This window comes from Cricetulus griseus (assembly GCF_003668045.3).
Source record: "Cricetulus griseus strain 17A/GY chromosome 1 unlocalized genomic scaffold, alternate assembly CriGri-PICRH-1.0 chr1_1, whole genome shotgun sequence".
Classification (NCBI taxonomy): Eukaryota; Metazoa; Chordata; class Mammalia; order Rodentia; family Cricetidae; genus Cricetulus; species Cricetulus griseus.
The window spans coordinates 49,389,602-49,409,753 of record NW_023276807.1 but is presented as its reverse complement, the minus strand read 5'-3'; the positions used below and the strand labels follow the sequence as shown (position 1 = coordinate 49,409,753).

The 20,152-nt window shown below is 46.5% G+C and overlaps 1 protein-coding gene across 5 annotated transcripts in view; it reads left to right on the top strand.

The window, feature by feature from the left end:
- Positions 1 to 15,995: 15,995 nt before the first annotated feature.
- Positions 15,996 to 20,152, top strand: part of Mfhas1 (malignant fibrous histiocytoma amplified sequence 1) — an 88,218-nt gene continuing 84,061 nt past the window's right edge. For all 5 annotated transcript variants that reach the window (XR_003480262.2, XM_027391248.2, XM_027391249.2 and 2 more), the window contains exon 1: positions 15,996 to 19,120. Coding sequence is in view for 4 of the 5 variants with exons in the window: in XM_027391248.2 (XP_027247049.1) it covers positions 16,135 to 19,120 (2,986 nt within the window). In the remaining variant the exon portion in view is untranslated. The remainder of the gene's footprint in view (positions 19,121 to 20,152) is intronic.

Genomic DNA, 20,152 nt, shown 5'->3' with positions numbered 1-20,152 from the left:
CTCAACCTCCCTAACCAAATGGGCTTATCAGCCTGTGACTCCAACCTTGACTCAAGATAAAACACTTAAAATTATTTATTTTATCTCTATGAATGTTCTGCCTAGTGCCCTTGGAGGCTAGAGTGGGCATTGGATCCCACCTGGGGGTGGAGGGGGGCTGGAATTACAGATAGGTGTGAGCTGTCACATCGGAACTGATAATCACTACTGGGTTCCCTGGAAGAGTAGTCAGTGCTCTTCCACACTGAACCATCCCTCCAACCCAACATGGACCTCTTTTCAAATAAAAATAAACAGCTCTCCACAGTTGCAGGGCCAGGTTTTTATGCTTTTGTGGGTGTGGTATCTGTCTCTCTTGTACCTCATGGCCAAGGCTCTTGGTCATTGAGACTGGCCAGGAAACAGAATCCAACACACTGACTCAGCACCTAGGCAATACTCAGACAGTGTCTGAGTATTTGCCCCCAGGTACCATTTCTCAATCCATCTAAGTCATTATCTAAAGCAACTTGGTGCTGTGTGCTCACACTAGCAGGCTTTTCCTAATGTTTTCTCTTGAAAGCATCCACCAGGTAGATGTCTGAGGGTGTGTGTGTGTGTGTGTGTGTGTGTGTGTGTGTGTGTGTGTGTGTGTATGTGTGTGTGAACAGGTCTTTTGCATTACTGATATTAACTGGGCAGGGGTAATCTGATCATTCTGAATTTATTATAGTCAGGTTACTTACATGTTGATAGACTCGCATCTTGGAAGTATATTTTCTCTGACTTCCCCATATCTCCCCAGGCTACTCTTTTGTTTGTTTGAGACAAGATCTAGCTATGTGTCCCTGGCTGGTCTAGAACTTGCTACATGGATTAGACTGTCCTTTGCCTCCTGAGTGCTAGGATTACATACATTTGCTATCATGCTTAGCTTTGGTCTACTTTAAAAATAATAGACCAAGATCAGCATCAGAATATTATACTGGCAAAACTAATTATAATTGTATAATTCAGTGGTTCTCAACCTGTTTATCACAACCCCTTTAGGGGTCAAATATTAAATATCCTACATATTAGACATTTACATTACAATTCAGAACACTAGCAAAGTTACAGTTATGAAGTAGCAAAGAAAATAATTTTATGATTGGAGTTGCCACAACATGAAGAACTGTACTAAAGGGTTGAAGCATTAGGAAGGTTGAGAACCACTTGTCTAACTATTTTAAAAACATATTAAGTATGCTAGGCATTGGTGTATTTAGTATTTAGGAGGCATAGGCAGGCAGGCAGATCTCTGTGAGTTCAAGGCCAGTCTGGTCTACAAAGTGAGTTCTAGGACAGCCAGAGCTGTTACACAAAGAAACCCTATCTCAAAAGCAAAACACAAGACAAAAAAAAATGTTAAGTACAAAGCCCAAATATGTTTAATTTCACACCATTTCAAAATCCTTTTGCTGACATATAAGTGGTTTATTACAATAAGTTTTTTTTTTGTATTTTCTGCTGCTATGGGTGCAGACAGAAACCACTTTCATAGAAAGCTTTTGGAATTGCAGAAGGGAACGTAGTTTTTACATCACACTGAGTCCAGCCAGCCTTGCCAACTGGAAGTCTTTACAAACCCCAAACATGGAATAGAATATAAAACTTTCTAATCAAGTAAAATGGTATTCAAAATATGCAAACATGGAGAAACATGCAATGGGTAATGTCAGATGGGATTTAGAGATTGGGTCATCCCGTGATTCATAGTTTCTTGGGTTTGGAAATGGAGAATCCAATAAATTCCCTAGATATTTCCCCTCAAAAACTGGTGTGTCATTCTGCTTATAGTTTTTCTGATGCACATTATCAGGCTTCAGATTAAGAATCTGATGTCAGGAGATGTTAGCCAAAGGACACACACTCACAGTTGGGTAGGATTAAGGAACACGAGATGTACTGCACACCATGTTTACTGATGATATAGTGCGTTCTTGAAATATGCATTCATGCCACAAAATGATAACCAGCAAAACCTAACCCTTCTACCAAGTGTATATACTTCAAGGTATCATGCTGGCCATGATAAGCACATATAATTTTATGGTTAAAATCAACTGATTTTTAACCAGATGTGGACATCATTTAACTCCTTCCTTTATAGTGGTTGTAACTGGAAGGCATGGTGGCTAGAGGATGTTCCTTTGTTACAGAGTAAGGCAGGGTAGAGAGCTCATTGCAGTGCAAAGTGAATACTAATATCAGTTATGAAACTTCTTCTGTGTGTTAGTGAGTTTCTTGTTGCTGTTTTTAAACCCTGGGAACTGAATCCAGGACCTCAGACATGTAAGACAAGAACTGTCTATCTGAGCTGTGTCCCCTGCCCTGGTCTGAGCTATGTCACCTGACCTGGTTATGAAACTTCTAACTGGAATTCACTTAACTTCAATGCATTGATGTGAGCGTCCCCTTCTACCCAAATGTGCCCTGCTCCCCAGCTTCAGATAGTGCCTCATCCCCCCACATGTAAGATCATTTGCTAACATATGTGTAGTAATTTTAACAAGGCTTTAAGCAATGCACTCTGTTAAAACACCAGGTAAATGCGTGATGGAGTATGCTATCTATGGGCCCCTGGCCCAGAACCTAGGTCTCCCCACCTGCTGTGAAACTTGGCCATGACACCTTTGCCCACCAACAGAGCCTCACCAACAGAGTGCCATGGAGGTGCTGGAGAGACCCCGAATCTCTACAGCAGTCTTTGCCAAAGCAGACTCGGGGCCAAAGAGTCTGGCAGGATTAACATTAAGCAAAGGCAGTGTTTGCAGAACTTCAGCATCTGCTTCCTTGTTTTTCTTGTTGTTGTTGTTGTTGTTGTTGTTGTTTTGTTTTTTTGTTCTTTGTTTGTTTTGTTTTGTTTTTAATTTTTTATTTCTAGCTAGAAGTCAGAGTTCTGGAAATGTTTTGTATTGTAATACTAAGCAACTAGATTCCTGACATTGTCAAAATGTATTTTTTTTTTTTAAAAAGACAATTTTATGAGCCCCGGCAATTAGCCTGGACAAAGTGCACATGCTGGTGAAGGGCTTTGTTAAGGCCAAGGAGGAAGCTTAGACTGACAATCCAGGAAGAGAAAACTTTCCCTGTGAACACATTTGCTCTCCAACAATCACAAACCGAAATACAGAGATGTAGCATTACATGGCAAAAGGGATTTCAGTGACTACTCAAAATATATGTATGCTGCTGCATGTATTTCTTAAACATTTTTTAAAAATCTTATTTTATGTGTATGAGTGTTTTGCCTACATGTATGTCTGTACAACAAATGCATGTAGTGCACGCAGGAAACTAGGAGAAGGCATCTGATATCTGCTGGAACTGGAGTTAAAAAATAGTTGTGAGCTGCCATCTGGGTGTTGGGAATCAAACCCAGGTCCCCTGGAAAATTAGCCAGTGCTCTTAACCACTGAGCCATCTCTCCAGACTCATGTGCATCTTTTAAGTTTTATTTAATTAACATTTTTCATTTATTTCACATACCAACCACAGTTTCCCCTCTCTCCTCTCCACCCCCCACTCCCATTTATCCCCTCCCCATCCACTCCTCCTCCATCTCCATTTTAACAGGGCAGGACTCCCATGGGCTTGAGCAAAGCATGGCACATCAAGTTGAGGAAGGACTGGTCTCCTCCCCCTGCATCAAGGCTGGGCAAGGTAATCCAACAATTATTCTGATGATAAAGATAGTGTCTAGTATTGAAACTGTAAAATATAACAAGAAGAAAATATAATTGATGTAATTACAATAAGCAGAAATGAAAGTGACATTTGATGCATGGGTTTTCAGACTTGTTTCTATGACTACACATATACAATAAAATTACCCATGTTCCCATTTTAGATCAAAGTATGGTCATGTGTTGTATGGAAAACTGCATCTTCATATTTTCAGCACATATTACAAGATAGATGTTTTTAAGTGATTAAATTTTCTAAGAAATCCTTTTTGTTTTTAATGTGGTGCTGGGAACAGAACCCAGGGCTTTCTGCCTGCTAGGCATGCGTCCTCCACTGACTGATCTACAGAGGAACCCTCTGGATACCAGCTCTATCATGCATCCATGCTGATGTCTATTTAACCCTTACTCTGCTGTTGGAAGCCTGTGTGTTTTCATTTTCCTCCACTGGATGCTGTTGTGTGTGGATCCTTGAATACATCTCTACTTTTGAAATTCTTTTTAGGTTTTTGCCAGATATTACTAATATTTTCTATAAGGCTGTATTAACTTGTACTCCCACCTACAATATATGAATGTGCCCCTTTTCCTATTCTCTTATGAACATTAGGTGTTTGAAAGTTGAAGCCAATTTGCTAAGACTAAACATGGCTTCTGCTAGGGTTTGAATATGTCTGCCATGGGTTCTTGTGATAAGGGACATCCAGTGATGAATTTGAGATTCATTGTGACCATATTAAGGTTTGGTGGATCTTTAAGAGATTGATCTAGTGTGAAGTCTTTATCATCATCACCACCACCACCACCACCATCATCATCATCATGCGTATGAGAGTTTTGTCTGTATATATATCTGTGCACCAGATGTGTGCAGTGCCTATTGGTGCCAGAAGAGAGTGTCAGATACCCTGGAACTGGAGTTATACAGGTTTTGTAAGTAACCATGTGAGTGCTGGGACATGAACCCAGGTCCTCTGCAAGAGCAGTCAGTGATTTTTAACCACTAAGCCATCCATCCAGTTCCAATGGGAGGTCTTTATGCTATCCCAGAGTGCTGTTTCTTGATAAGATTAAGGTAGTTCATATGGGGCTCTGAATTAGTTCTTACAAGAGGTTCTTCTAAATGAGCAGGCCTGCTGAGTCAGTGGACAACCTGCATTCCCAGCAACACAGGAGGGTGAGGCAGGATGAGGGCAAGTTTAAGGCCTGCCTGTTCCCAGAGCATCCTGGACAATGTAGTGAGAACTTGCCTCATAATGTTTTAAAATTTATGCTTTCATATATTTAATATCCTGACTGTGGTTTCCCTTCCCTTCAATTTTTTCCCCCGAGGCAGGGTTTCTCTGTGTAACAGCCCTGGCTGTCCTGGAACTCACTCTGTAGACCAGGCTGGCCTCGAAGTCACAGAGATCCACTGCCTCTGCGTCCAAAGTGCTGGGATTAAAGGTGTGAGCTACCATGCCCAGCCAATTTCTTTTTAATTTAACACAGATCTTATTATAGCCTAAGCTGGACTTGAACTTGCTACAGCTGAGGATGACCTTGTACTGGAACGACAGACATGCACCACTCTAGTGGGAAATATGCAGTGTCAGGAAGCAAACTAGGGTTTTGCACATGTTAGGCAAACACTCTACTAACTGAGCTACATCCCCAGCGCTGTCCCAAGATTAACATCACACACACACACACACACACACACACACACACACACACACACACACACACAGAGGAATCCAGCTCAGTGACAGGGCTCTTGAGAACAATGTATGCATGTTTGAGACCCTGAGTTTAACCTCTAGTACCACAGAAAGAGAACAAACAAAACGATACAGAAAAGAGCAAACCTGGCCACTGCCCGGGTGCTCTGATTTTCCCATTTGTCTAAGTCACCTCTCCATCTTGCATGTTCCCCAACTATAGTGATTCCAGCCACCATGGGGCTTTTGGCAGAACCAAGCCAATGTCAGTTCCATGTCCTTGAACCTTCAGAACTGCCAGCTACATCATTCTCTTCCCTTTAGAAAGCACCTATCTAACTTCAAGACTGTAAACCTCAGCTGTATAGCAAGTTCAAGTGAAAGTCTCAGGACATTCACTCTAGTGACAGGAAGGGGACTAGTTTAAGTTGCATCACTTTGATGAATCCACGTGGGACAAATGGCTGATGAACAGACAGGGGGCAACTAAAAACAACAAAATGCTGACTTTACACAAACGCTACAGAGTTGTACCTCACACTGTGTTTTGGAAGAACATGTTTTATATTCCCTGTCAGATTTAATGTAACAAACTAAAAAAATTAAAGAAAGCTCTCTATTTTAAGATTGCACAAGGAAGTAATGAGTCAAAATATAATATTTTAAACTCTTTTTCCTATACGTGTTATTTGATTTTCTTCTAATGAAAATGTTTGCCCATTTTTGTACTATAGTTATTATCGCCTGCAAATTGGCTTGTAGACGTTCTTACATATTTTGAATATAAATTCTGTCACAGGTATTGAAACTATTCTTTATCATAGCTGGTCATGCATTTCCCCCCTTGTGTATCCCAAACTGTCATACATTATAAGACTAGACCTCAAGCAGGCTTGTGGAATGAATGGAATGGGTTAGCCACAAGCAGGCCTTGGGGTGCTGAGCACATCTGGTTTCTCTCAAATATTCCTCTTTCAATTGCCAAAATTTTATCATTTTCTACAGTGGCTCTGACTTTAGATTAAAAATTGCCATGCAGTGTCTGATGGCTACTATGAGCAGTGTCCTCTTGGCTGAGGGTTAGACTGAACTCTTATCATTCTTACTCTGCTTTCTTCTGACTGCTTCAGATGAGGCAGCCTTGGTCCGGAGTTCCTCTTTGCTCCTAACTTTATTTCATTCAAAGACTATAACAACTGAGCACATAGCACACGGCTCTTGGCTAGAAGAGGACTCACTTCTCTTGGGTCTGCTTTGGTTGGATCATATGACTGGAAGCACTGCAACTTTCATTCACCTCCAGATGAGATTTGCTAAAGTAAAATGCCTTTAGCTTCAGAGAACAGAACCCAAGTTAAGGCAGTCTAGTAAAAATTCGGGGTTTGTTATAATTTTCATTACCTGTGTGTGTGTGTGTGTGTGTGTGTGTGTGTGTGTGTGTGTGTGTGTAGAGGGTAGTGGTGCTATAATGAGATTGTATAGGTCAGAGGACAACTTGTGGGAGTCTATGCTCTCTTTCAACCATGTGGGTCTCTGGCATTGAACCCAAGTCCCAGGTCCAACGGAAGGCACCTCTACTGACTGAGCCATCTCACTAGCCAAATTTATTGTAATATTTTAGAATATAAAATGTAGTTAAGATATAAGACTACCAGTCAAAAATCTAAAACATTGAAAATCTGAGAAATATGATTTCCTTTTTTTTTTTCTGGATACAACATCAGTTTTATTATTGGAATGACAATTATTCTTTTGAAGGATTGGTGATCCTTGTGTTAGGCAAAGGCAAATGCCCCCCACACCCACTGCACTGTACAAACTTGTAAGACATGGCTTGCTTCAGAAGGGAAGATCTCAATTGGACAGAGAAAAAATATGCAAAGGGATAGGGTTAGGGAAGGCAGGGCACTGCAGAGGCTGCTGTGGGTGCTGACGAAAGGAAAGGGTGCATAATATGTGCCCACAGGAGTAAAGGTTCTTCAATGAGTTGATATTGGGTATTTTGCAAGGTGAGAAATATGATTTCTATCTGTTATTTTATTTGATTTCTTATCTGTTATTTATCTGCTCTCTTCCTCCCCCGTGAACTGTCTACCTGTCCTTCCTCCCTTCCTGTTCCTGTTTGTTTTTGATGTAGCTCTGTCTGACCTGGAACTTGCAGTGATTGCGAAGCATCTTTTGAGGTGGGAAGACCTACCTTTAATCTGGGCCACACCTTCTGGGGACAGTCTATATAAAGACACAGAAGAATGAAGCTTTGCTGTCTGCCTGGTTGCTCTCACCGTGCTAGCAAGTCTGTCCATTTCTTCACTAGCATTAGAGTTTACTTCTTCAGGATTCCACCTGAGACATCAGAACTGTGGACTGAATAACTACTGGATTCATGGGCTTTCTGTTAGTTAGTAAACAGCCATTGTTGGATTAGCTGGACCACAGCCTGTAAGCCACTCTAAAACATTGTGGTGGTTTGAAAGAAAATGGCCCCCAAAGGTAGTGACACTATTAGGAGGTGGGGCTTTGTTGGAGGAAGTGTGTCTCGGTGGGGGCTGGCTTTGAGGTCTCTTTTGCTCAAGCTTCCCTCAGTGTGACTGTCAGTTGACTTCCTGTTGCCTGCAAGACGTAGCACTACAAGCGAGCCACCTCAATTAAATGTTTTCTTTATGAGTTGCCATGGTCATGGTGTCTCTTCAGAGCAATAAAAACCTTTAAGAGAGAAGTCTAACAGATATATACATGTATCATATCATGTATTCATTCATTCTATCAGCTCTATTTCTCTAGAGAATCCTGGGAAATACAAGTGTGTACTACCCTTGCAAGAGACCAGAGTTACTTTCCTAGTACCCACTTCAGCTGTGTCACAGACCTCCTGTGACTCTCAGTAGGAGACCGGATGCTCTCTTCTGGCCTTGCAAGCACCTTCAGTCATGTGCACATTCACCAATGCATGTACGTGCACACATACACATTCACACACACTTAAAATAAGTCTTAAAAATAAAATTAGAATAACAAGGTTCAAAAAGAGGGTCTTACTATTATAAATGTGTGACCCACTTATAAATTAGGCACGTTGATCTTTTTAGTGGGACATGTTTTTAAAAACTGTACCCATTGAAGTAAAATCTTAAAGCATCTATCTGGCTCACTGTCAGCAACTTGAATATAATTTCTACTATGCCACTAAATCCCCAATAGAGCTGTAGGGTTCATGTGCCCACAATTATCCTCGGAGGAAGTAAGTGGAAGCTACACCGGGCTGACTTCTCTGGCTGGTGGAATACTGTGAGGTGTGTGGAGAGTGATACTTCACTGTGCTTTGCACATGGGTACAGAGAAGCACCTGGCACAAAGCAGACTCCAGACTCCTCTTGCACTATTTCCATCACCCCTCCCCCACATACTTCATTTCAAAGTGCCAAGTGAACCACAGTCAGCCTCATTAGCCACAACTATTTCGCAGGTGTTTTCCGTTCATCTTTTTCTGTGCCAGTTTGCCTTCTTTTACTCGGGAAAAGAATATCTGCTGCAGGATTGGGACTGGAACTGGTGGGCAGCCAGTAAACATGGTGGTGATGAGGAGACGCTTACATAGCCCAGAGAAAATTCTGGAATTTCAGGTGACAATGTGATAAATCCGCTGGCCTCCAGGGAAATCAACTAGCCCCTGCCAAATATCTTCATCTTAAAGTACTGTTGACAGATGCCAAAAGTACATGGGTATTTATTTTCCTCCATGGGGAGCCCCTGTGTTCCCACTTGACCAGAAAAAAAGAGAGCAAGCCAATGCTCAGGTTAATGCTGCTCATTCCAAGATAAATTTGTTTTCTGTAGACCCAGGGAAAGAACAAACAATAGATACATTGGTGCAATTTGCCTTTGCCCTCTGGAGAAACTGGCATCTCAGATACATTGTTTATGCTCCCTGTTTGCAGCCAGGTGACGAGTCTCGGGCTACTTCCTCAGTGCTGATGGGAACTGGCTTGCATTTAAACCAGATGGCTCATGCAAGGCAGATTTATTAAATTTGGAGGAAAGAAAGGGTGAGGCTAAAAAGAAAAATTAACACAAACAAAAGAGGTCTGATCTTTGCCCTTAATATCAGCTTGATCAATTAGTGTTTGAAAAAATATCCTTAGCAAAGTATAGAATATGAACTGCTTTTTAGTTGAGATGCATGTTATATAGACACTCATATTAAATCCCTACTGTGTAAAACAAATCAAATAACAGCTACCAGACAGTGTGTGTTCCTCTCTTGCTGTAATGGGACTAGATGTCAAGCTCTGACCCTGGGTTCGGGGAGACTGGGTTTACAGGGTTTTTGCCTGCCCAGCATGATGTTCTTCGAATTTATCTGTAAGAGCTCAGTACAATGGCCCCTGAAGCCAATGCCAGCTCTCCTCTGCACTTGGTCTTACTACTCACCCTTCAACTTCAAACACAGCCATCTCTCAGGGACCCAAGTCTGGTCACATCTACCTCCCCAAACTCTCAACCACAGGTGCCACTGTTGCCCTCTGCCATGCTTTGAATCTTGATTCTATTATTCCCTAGCTTTGCTTTCATTTCTGGGGGTAATATAGAGAGCCCACTTCTCAGAGAAGTTGTGAGAATAAGATGAAATGTGACATGAAAAGCACACAGCACCGTTCCTTGCAGACATTGAAATTCATAATACACCTCAGCTCCTATGACTGGCGATTACTCTCAGATGTTGCAGTCATCAGGGCTCAGTATCAGGGGTTTCGATGACATGACTCAACCACTTTGCCTTCATTTTTAGCTATGAAATGAGGACAACAGTGGACATTTCTACTCAAACAGTCACCTCTTGAGGACTGCTGTCTTCGTCATAGACAGGAGGGTAGGGCCCCATATTTCTCCTCTCTTGTAATTTTAGACATAGCCAGCATTTTGCAACACAGCTCCTTCCTATCTGGCTAAAGACAGCATAAATAACCTCACCTCCACCATTTTGAACAGGCCATCTCCATTTTATTTTGGTGTTACAGAAATGAAGGCCATCCGAGGAATAACAGAAAGAGAGGAAGAAACAAATAAAGGGCCTTCATCCTAAAAGGTTTGGAGCTTGATACAAAGAGACACAGTAGTCATTCTTCCCAGACTTGGAGGGGGAGTTCAAGTTCACCTTCCTCTGAAGTGTAGTAACCCATCCATCCCTAGTTGTCATTAGCTCTGCAGGGTCGACTGATTAGCAAATTTCCTTTCAAGACCAGACAGGTCCTTTCCATACTCCAAAGTTAGTCACCAGCCATGAGTATCTTTTCTTCAGCACTCCAAAGACGCTGAATAAATAAAATCAGAACTATTGGGAGAGCCTAAAGTGGTTGAACAAAGTAGAGGAGCTATATTTCTGGGGCACAGCGTTTTCTGGAACTCCTAAAGTACAAAAAAAGAGCAAGGGAACAAAAAAAAAAATAAAGACCCAGTAGGTGAAGCAGCTGTACTCAGTTCCCAAGGTTGCCTGGTCTTGAGCCCAGAATGTCTCTCACTGTGGGAAACCCCGTAGTTTTGAGTGAACTGGAACATTAGGTCACTTCAACAAAAAGGTTGAATTGCTACTGGCAAAATTAGAATTCCATGGCAGAGTGTGCTTAACTGAGTTTTAGACTCATGCCTCTTAACACAGGTAGAATAATGTGACCAGGCAAGGAATTCTCTCCTAAGAAGCTCTCTGTATATCAGGGAATCCCAGTCAGTTGTCTCCGTATTTTCAGTCATCTGGTAGCACTTAGTCCAATTGTAAACTTGATCCCTGGGAGGAAATAATTAATGCTGATAGAGTTCTTAAACAAACAAACAAACAAACAAACAAACAACAAAACCCACCTAAACTGTAATAGGACACCAAACACTCTATAGACCAGGTAAGAAACCAGTATCCAGGGGCTGGAGAGATGACTCAGAGGTTAAGGGCACTGACTGATCTTCCAGAGGATCTGGGTCAATTCCCAGCAACCACATGGCAGCTCACAACTGTCTGTAACTCCAGTTCCAGGGGATCTGATACCTTCAGACCAATGCAGATAAAATAAAGTTAAATAAATTATTAAAAAAGAAACCAGTGTCCAAAAGAAGTTTCCCATTTCAATAATGAGTATTTGCAGGAAGGGTGCAGTGACCTTTGAGAGAGCAGGCTTGATGACCAGATGGAGATGGAGCTAGTGGACAGGAACAAGTTGACAAGGATGACAATGAGACTTCAGTCTGGGTGTGAGTCAGACCAAGAGAGAAATCTGTCAAGATGGAGGAGAGTTAACTATGCTGAAGATGGGATGGGAATGCACAACTGGAGTTTGTGGCTAGTCTTCCTTAGGGATAAGAGCATTCAGTCTGGTATTGACAGATATGTAAATGGCAGACCTTTATCTGGGATGCCCAGGATGCTCCTGTCAGTTTAGGCACATTTCCACAGCCTTGCTCAAGTCAATACCCCCCCTCTCTCCTCTTTCTCCATCCCTGAAAAGACTGTATGCCCCAAACTCTAGGTCAAGGCTCAATGCATGGGATGTCATGGTATCCACAGAGCAGCTACTCCAGGGCTAACAGTGTCAGAGGAAGAGCGGCAAGTTAAATACAAAGGTCTACACTTGGAGGACTTTAGAACGTTCGTGGATTGGATCCACAACTTCAGATAAACATCCAAGGCAAGAGAACTTCCGATAGTCAGTCTTCCTTTGCCAAACTGAGACCACTGTGTTGGGAAAAGGGATCGAGGAGAAGCTTGCCATTTGTAGGATATGGAAGTAGTTATAGAGGCCCACATTCCATGTGCTTAAGTATATACATGTGCTACTTCATGCTAACAGATGTGGTTCCTACTTGTCCTAACCTGAGCTCCATCCACTAGTGGAAGCCATGTGGGCACACAGCTAGTCATGCCCTGATGTACATCTCTTGACCTCAGGATGAGCTCATGATTGGTCCCTCCTGAAGGAGCACAAAGTGCTGCCTCGTCTATTCTGTGTTAGTCAACTTCCAGTTATTACCACTGACAGTTGCTATGGTAAGAAAGGAAAAGGTTTGTTTGGGTCCACTCCAAGATCAATTAGTACTGCTGGATTTTGAGCGCTCATCAAAGCAGGGTATCAGAGAGGGGAGCAGGTGACAGGAGGGTGCTTGTTTCATGGAAGCTGGTATGTGAAAGAGTGGGAGGGATGATGTTCCACTATTCTCTTTGAGGACACAGTCCCAAGGACCCAGATTGCTCTACTAATGTCTCATTTCACAGTGGTACCTCCCAGGCTAGGGACAAATCCTTTAGCATATGAGCCTTGGGGAAATCCCAGACCCAAACTACAGCACTCCCCATCTGGGTTGGAAGCTGTTGGTACCTGAAATTTAAAGTTTTTCATAACTAAAATGTTCTATAAGGTGGAGGGGCATGTCAGAAAATTAACCACTTGGAACTGGAGCATGGGCTCAGGAGGTCAGGATGGGTGTTCGTGGCAGAAGTTATACATAACACAGTTCCTTCCTCCCTTCTGTTATTTAAAACATTCTTTCTCCAGATTTACCATTTTAGTTTTCAGTAGACTGTCTTTCAAAGAACTCTATTCTCTTCTTTATTTGAAGCACCACCATACAGCCCAAGTTGGCTTCACACTTTAAATCCTCTCGCTTTAGGCCCTTAGGTGCTTGAGTAACAGGCGAGAAGCATTGCCACACATAGCTTCAGGGAACTCTGGAACAGGCGTCTCCCAAACTTCCTCAGTATTAACTTTGCTCCAGGAAAATACTTTGCCTCACATGCCTGAAACTCTGGGCCCCAACTCTAGAGCTGTGTTGGGATGGGGGTGGGGGCAGGGAGAAAGAGTCTCTCTAGCCACAGGGATCTTGAAGGACTTTGCAAGTAGAGAATAGTTCTTTGCAGGCTAACACACTCACCTCATTTATGCCAGGCTTGGGAGGGGGCATACCTAAAGGCTGACAGGCTGGACCCCATTTAGCTCTCTTTATCACATAAACAAACAGATTATCTGAGGACAAAGGGAGAAGAGTTTTCTGAAGACATTTATAATGGAGGGATACTAATGCTCTGATGGCTCCAAAGGGCAACCATTTAGTAAGGGATTTTTAGATGCAATCTCAACCACTTTAGGACTGATGTAGGGCACTAAGGTCTTGCCTGGGTTTCCTCCTCAGGCAGAACTTCAGATTATTCCATTTATTAAAAGTGTAAGCTTCAGAACTCACACTCATGAACATGGTGGGGGGGGTATGTGTGCTCAAGTGCACCCCCTATGAAGTCAGCAAACCTCATCCTAATATTTACTGGCAGATTATAAATTGCTTAACGTCTTTGAGGCCCTTCCTATCTCTGTGAAAAACAAAAGGGTCAGCCTCCATGATTTAGAACCCATGATTTAGAATACACACCCACCCACCCACCCACCCACACACACACACACACACACACACCACCACCACTACCACCACCTCTAAGAGAATATTTGAATTCTTGAGAGTTCAATTTCTCAGGAAGACCTTCAGAGTGAATGCAGATAAATATTGACTGCCAAATTACTGGTTTTACCTGAGGTATCCAAGACTAATCCTGGGACGAGCCTGCCTTCCTTCTTTCCTTCCTTCCTTCCTTCCTTCCTTCCTTCCTTCCTTCCCTCCCTCCCTCCCCACCTTGGGTTTTCTGAGATAGGGTTTGTTCGTGTAACAGTCCTGGCTGTCCTGGAACTCACCCTGTAGAGTTGAACTCACTGAGATCCACCTGCCTCTGCCTCCCAAGTGCTGGGATTAAAGGTGTGAGCCTCTGTATTCTTATTACAGGATGCTTGCCAGGGCTTGGTATTTAATTATCATTAGGGTGGATGTTCTGTCAGTTTCTTTCGTGGAAGAGACAGATGCAACGAACATGGTCCTTGAATGTCTAAGTGTGTGGAGTAAAGCTAGAGTGTGGTAAGCAGTGAATTTAACCAATTCTATTCAAATCCCCCAGGCTGAAAACTATTGGATTACTTAAAAAAAACTCTTGTATCTATTTTTTTTAGAATTTCGCACATGTATACAACAAATATTGATCATTTTTTCCTTCTATTTTCCCCTTCAACTCCCTCATCCCCCATTTCACTCCTGTCTTCATGTTCTTCCTCTCTTTCTCCCCTTCTTTGCTTTCTAGACTCTGTAGACTCCAATTACTGCTGCCCTTATTTGCATGGTGTGGGACCAACTACTAGGGCATTAACAAGCTATCAGAGGCCACACCCTCATTGAATGTGACTATCCTTTTCAACCAGCCATTACTTGCCAATGACTCCTCAGATAAGGTGATGAACCAACTGTGAGACAATGTTGGAGGTGATAACCATGGTCTTGACGGCTTTCATGGCTTTGATAAGTTCAGAGATTACTTAGTATAGATATGATCTCAGACCAACTTCCTCTCGATGGAAAACAAACCCAAACTGAACACAATGAAAATATGCCTGATACCACCATAATTTTCTTGAATCCCCTGAGCAACAGGAATGTCGGATTCAAGAGGTAGCATGTTTCACGCGGTTGTGACGCAAAATGGGATAGCCCAGATAAGACATCCTGCATTGCCTCCGACCCCCCAACCACCCACAGAAGGCCAGAGAGGTGCTGGCTCAAACCAGGGCAGTTGACACATGGGCCCCAGTAACTACCTATCAAATGGATTAAAGATTATCCACTCTCACCTATCTGCCTTTTGTTTAACCACCCTCCGGTTCTAAGCTCCTTTGACAACGGATCCCTGAATTCTGCCTGTTCCATAATGGTGTGGATGTAGGGTGCAGGGAAGGGAAAGTGTGTCAGAATGAGTAAGGAGGTCAGCTGAATCCTACGCGTTAGGGATGAATAAGAAATCCTTAGAGACCCAGGGCCAACAAAGAGCCTGAAGCAGGGGAGCCCAGCCCGGAGACCCCAGAGCCCCACATCAGCCTTGAGGATCCCGTCCGGTGAACCTCGCAGAGGGACAAAGTCCAAGTCCCTAACTCCACCATGCAGGGCACCCCCAAGCCTCTCAGTTTGCGCTCGCTTGCAACTCCCGCCCCCGGGGCGGTGCCGGGAAGAAGCGGTGCCTCCGCCGGTCACGTGGGGGCCGCTCCACCGGGCGGCGCTGTAGCTTTCCGATCGTGCCCTCCCAGCGCCGGGGACGCGGCGCTCGCGCTCCCGCCCGAGCCGCGGAGAAACGGAGACAAGGAGACGCCGCCGCCCCCCGGCGCCCGGGCCCTGCGCCCGCAGCATGCCGGCAGCGGAGCCGAGCGCTGTCCTCCTCCTGCAGCTAGCGGAGGCGACGCCGCCGGCCTCCGGGCCGTCGCTGCGAGGGTAGCGGGGCTGGAGTCGGCTACCCAGGCAGCGCGAGGCGGGCGGAGCTGGAAGAGGAGCAGGCATCCTCCGCGGCGCGGCGGGCGGCGGCCCTGCTGCCCGGCGCGCCCATGGCCCGGGAGCACGGAGAATGCGAGCCGCCTTGCGCGGCCGCAGCTCAGCTCCGCGCCGCTTGCCCGGAGCCCCCCAGAGCTGCCCGCGTCGCCGCCGCCCCCAGCTGCGGGCGCCCGGCCGCTGGCTGCGCTAGGATCCACGGCCGTCGGCCGCCGGCCGCGCAGGGGTGGTGGCCCGGGAGCAGCGGGAGCGAGAGGGCCCGGGCGCCGGCCGGGGTGCAGCGCGGCATGCAGCTGCGGGCTCCGGTGCCGGCGTGAGGGTTGTCGGCACCGGGCCCCGCCATGGCTGGCAAGGACAGTGGCAACCTGAAGACGGTGAGACTGTGGCGGGACGCCGCCCTGCGCGCCAGGAAGCTGCGGAGCAACCTGCGCCAGCTCACGCTCAGCTGCCCGGGGGCCGGAGGCGACCCACTCGAGTCCCCCGACGCTCCCCAGCTGGTGCTGCCGGCCAACATCGGGGACATTGAGGTGCTGAACCTGGGGAACAACGGCCTGGAGGATGTGCCTGAAGGTCTGGGGTCGGCTCTGGGCAGCCTTCGTGTCTTGGTCTTGCGCAGGAACCGCTTTGCCCGGCTGCCCCCCGCGGTGGCGGAGCTAGGCCATCACCTTACGGAGCTGGATGTGAGCCACAACCGGTTGACAGTCCTGGGTGCCGAGGTGGTGAGCGCCCTAAGGGAGCTGCGCAAGCTCAACTTGAGCCACAACCAGCTGCCAGCTCTGCCTGCCCAGCTGGGTGCTCTCGCCCACCTGGAGGAGCTGGATGTCAGCTTCAACCGGCTAGCGCATCTGCCAGATTCTTTCTCCTGCCTCAACCACCTGCGCACCCTCGATGTGGACCACAACCAACTCACCACCTTTCCCAGGCAGCTGCTGCAGCTGGCTGCCCTGGAGGAGCTGGATGTATCCAGCAACCGGCTGCGAGGCCTACCTGAGGATATCAGTGCCCTGCGTGCCCTGAAGATTCTCTGGCTGAGTGGGGCTGAGCTTGGCACTCTGCCCAGCGGCTTCTGTGAGCTGGCCAGTTTGGAGAGCCTCATGTTAGACAACAACGGGCTGCAGGCTCTGCCCCCCGAGTTCAGCCGCCTGCAAAGACTCAAAATGCTCAACCTTTCGTCCAACCTCTTTGAGGAGTTTCCTGCTGCGCTGCTGCCCCTGGCTGGTCTGGAGGAGCTCTACCTTAGTCGCAACCAGCTCACCTCAGTGCCATCTCTTATTGCTGGGCTGGGCAGGCTTCTCACCCTGTGGCTGGATAATAACCGCATCCGCTACTTGCCGGACTCCATTGTGGAGCTGACTGGCCTGGAGGAGCTGGTGCTTCAGGGCAACCAGATCGCTGTTCTGCCCGACAACTTTGGCCAGCTCTCCCGCGTGGGCTTGTGGAAAATCAAGGACAACCCACTGATTCAGCCCCCTTATGAAGTCTGCATGAAGGGGATCCCCTACATCGCAGCCTACCAGAAGGAATTGGCTCATTCCCAGCCAGCTGTGCAGCCCCGCCTCAAGTTGCTCCTGATGGGCCACAAGGCTGCCGGAAAGACCCTGCTCCGACACTGCCTCACTGAGGACAAAGTGGAGGGAGACCAAGGAGGAGGTGACAAGGAGAAGAGCTACCTACTTTTTCCTCCCCTTGGGAGCAAGGGCATCGAGGTGACCAGCTGGACTGCGGATGCTTCCCGGGGCCTGCGGTTCACTGTGTATGACTTAGCTGGTGATGAAAGCTATGAAGTGATACAGCCCTTCTTCCTCTCCCCAGGAGCCCTGTATGTGCTGGTGGTCAACTTGGCCACCTATGAACCTCGCTGCTTTCCTACTACTGTGGGCACTTTCTTGCATCGGGTGGGGGCCCGGGTGCCTCACGCTGTGGTGTGCATTGTGGGCACGCACGCGGACCTGTGTGGGGAGCGAGAGCTTGAGGAGAAGTGTCTGGACATTCACCGCCAGATTGCCCTACAGGAGAAGCACGATGCAGAGGGCCTGAGCCATCTAGCCAAGGTGGTGGATGAGGCCCTGGCTCGGGACTTCGAGCTGCGCTCTGCCAGCCCCCATGCAGCCTACTACGGTGTTTCAGACAAGAACCTTCGGAGGCGCAAGGCCCATTTCCAATACCTGCTTAACCACAGGCTGCAGATCCTCTCACCGGTGTTGCCTGTTAGCTGCAGGGACCCCCACCAATTGCAACGCCTTCGAGACAAGCTGCTCTCTGTAGCTGAGCACCGAGAAATCTTCCCCAACCTACACAGAGTCCTGCCTCGATCCTGGCAGGTGCTGGAGGAACTGCACTTCCAGCCACCTCAGGCACAAAGACTGTGGCTAAGCTGGTGGGACTCTGCCCGCCTTGGTCTGCAGGCAGGTCTGACAGAGGACCGGCTGCAGAGTGCTCTTTCCTACCTGCATGAGAGCGGCAAGCTGCTCTATTTTGAGGATAGCCCGGCTCTCAAGGAGCATGTTTTCCACAACCTCACCCGCCTCATTGACATCCTCAATGTCTTTTTCCAGAGAGATGCTTCTTTGCTGCTGCATAAACTGCTCCTGGGGAGCAGTGGAGAGGGCGAGGGAGAGGGGGAAGGCTTCCCCACTATAGCAGTGCCCACCCCAGGTCAGGATTCACTCCGGGCCACCCAGTTTCATCATTATGTGGAAGGCTTTCTGCTGCATGGGCTCCTGCCAGCCCATGTCATTCGGTTGCTGCTTAAGCCTCATGTCCAGGCTCAGCAGGACTTGCAGCTCCTACTGGAGCTGTTGGAGAAGATGGGACTCTGTTACTGTCTCAATAAACCCAAAGGCAAGCCTTTGAATGGCTCTACAGCTTGGTACAAGTTCCCATGCTACGTACAGAATGAGGTGCCCCACGCAGAGGCCTGGATCAATGGGACCAACCTAGCTGGGCAGTCTTTTGTGGCCGAACAGTTGCAGATCGAATATAGTTTTCCCTTTACGTTTCCACCTGGATTGTTTGCACGCTACAGTGTCCAGATCAACAGCCACGTGGTGCACAGGTCGGATGGGAAATTTCAGATCTTTGCATATAGAGGGAAAGTTCCTGTGGTGGTGAGTTACCGACCCGCCAAGGGGGTCCTGCAGCCAGACACCCTGTCCATTGCTAGCCATGCATCATTACCAAATATATGGACCGCATGGCAAGCCATCACCCCTTTGGTAGAGGAACTGAATGTCCTACTTCAGGAGTGGCCTGGACTACACTACACTGTGCACATCCTCTGTTCTAAGTGCCTTAAGAGAGGGTCCCCCAATCCACACGCTTTCCCAGGTAGGTGGAGAAGGGTATTGGGATTGTGTTACGTTGCATTTTGGGGGACATTTGTTTCTCATGTGGTGGAATGTTTCTGTAGCCTCATAGGCTCTCCAGGAAAGCTTGCCAAGTTGGATCCAGGGTGACTGTGGTATAAACCAAAGCAACACGAAGCATAGCAACTCGTGTCGTTCTCTTCTAAGGGGGGGGGGCTCATACTGCCAAATTTAAAACATCTTCAAGTCTGCTTTATTCTTCTTTGAAAGTCAGCCATATTTTGTGGAGGGAAATCAGGTGATGGCACAGAAGCTTGGATGAGGGTGACATTAGCCCTGTGCTGAGCCCCCGTTCTCATAGCCATTAGACACATGTTGTCAGAGGGAGGAGCCCGAGTCTGTGTCGGTGGTCATATTCTTTTGTTTAAAGTCCTTGGGTAGCCAGCAAGTCAGAGTCAGGGCTGGCGTTGCTTGAGAAATCTGAACTGGGGTGAATGATGGTTGAGTGGTCTGTGATGCCTGCCTGCTCTGGGGAGCACAGATGTGGCCAGCTCAGGACAGAGAGGATTCTTCTCCAAGGGGAATTTCCTCCAATATTTCCTGGCAATTTCGAGGTTTATAGACATCGTCAGACACGTTTCTCCAATAAACGGGGCTTTCCAATGGTGGTTTATAAGTAACAGAATTTTGTAAACAGTTATAGGCGAGCAAGAGAATTTGAGGTCTGGTGGTTTGGGGTTTATAAGAAAAAATACTCATTTTTTAAAGAGCAGTTTTAAAGATTCAGCAACACGGAACAGAAGGGTATGAATGTTTTCTGCCTACCCTCTCCCTCACACATGCATAGCCTCCCAGTGGTCATCCATTATCCTGTGTTCAGGTGCAGTCCATTTGCTCATCCCTCCACCCACTGGGGCGAATCATTCCTTGTCTGGATTCCTAGCTTACATTAGAGCTCCCTCTGGGTGTTTATTCCTATGGGATTGGGCAAATGTTCAATGAATGACAGGTGTCCGTCATTGTAGTGTTTTCCAGGGTAGTTCCCTGGGAAACC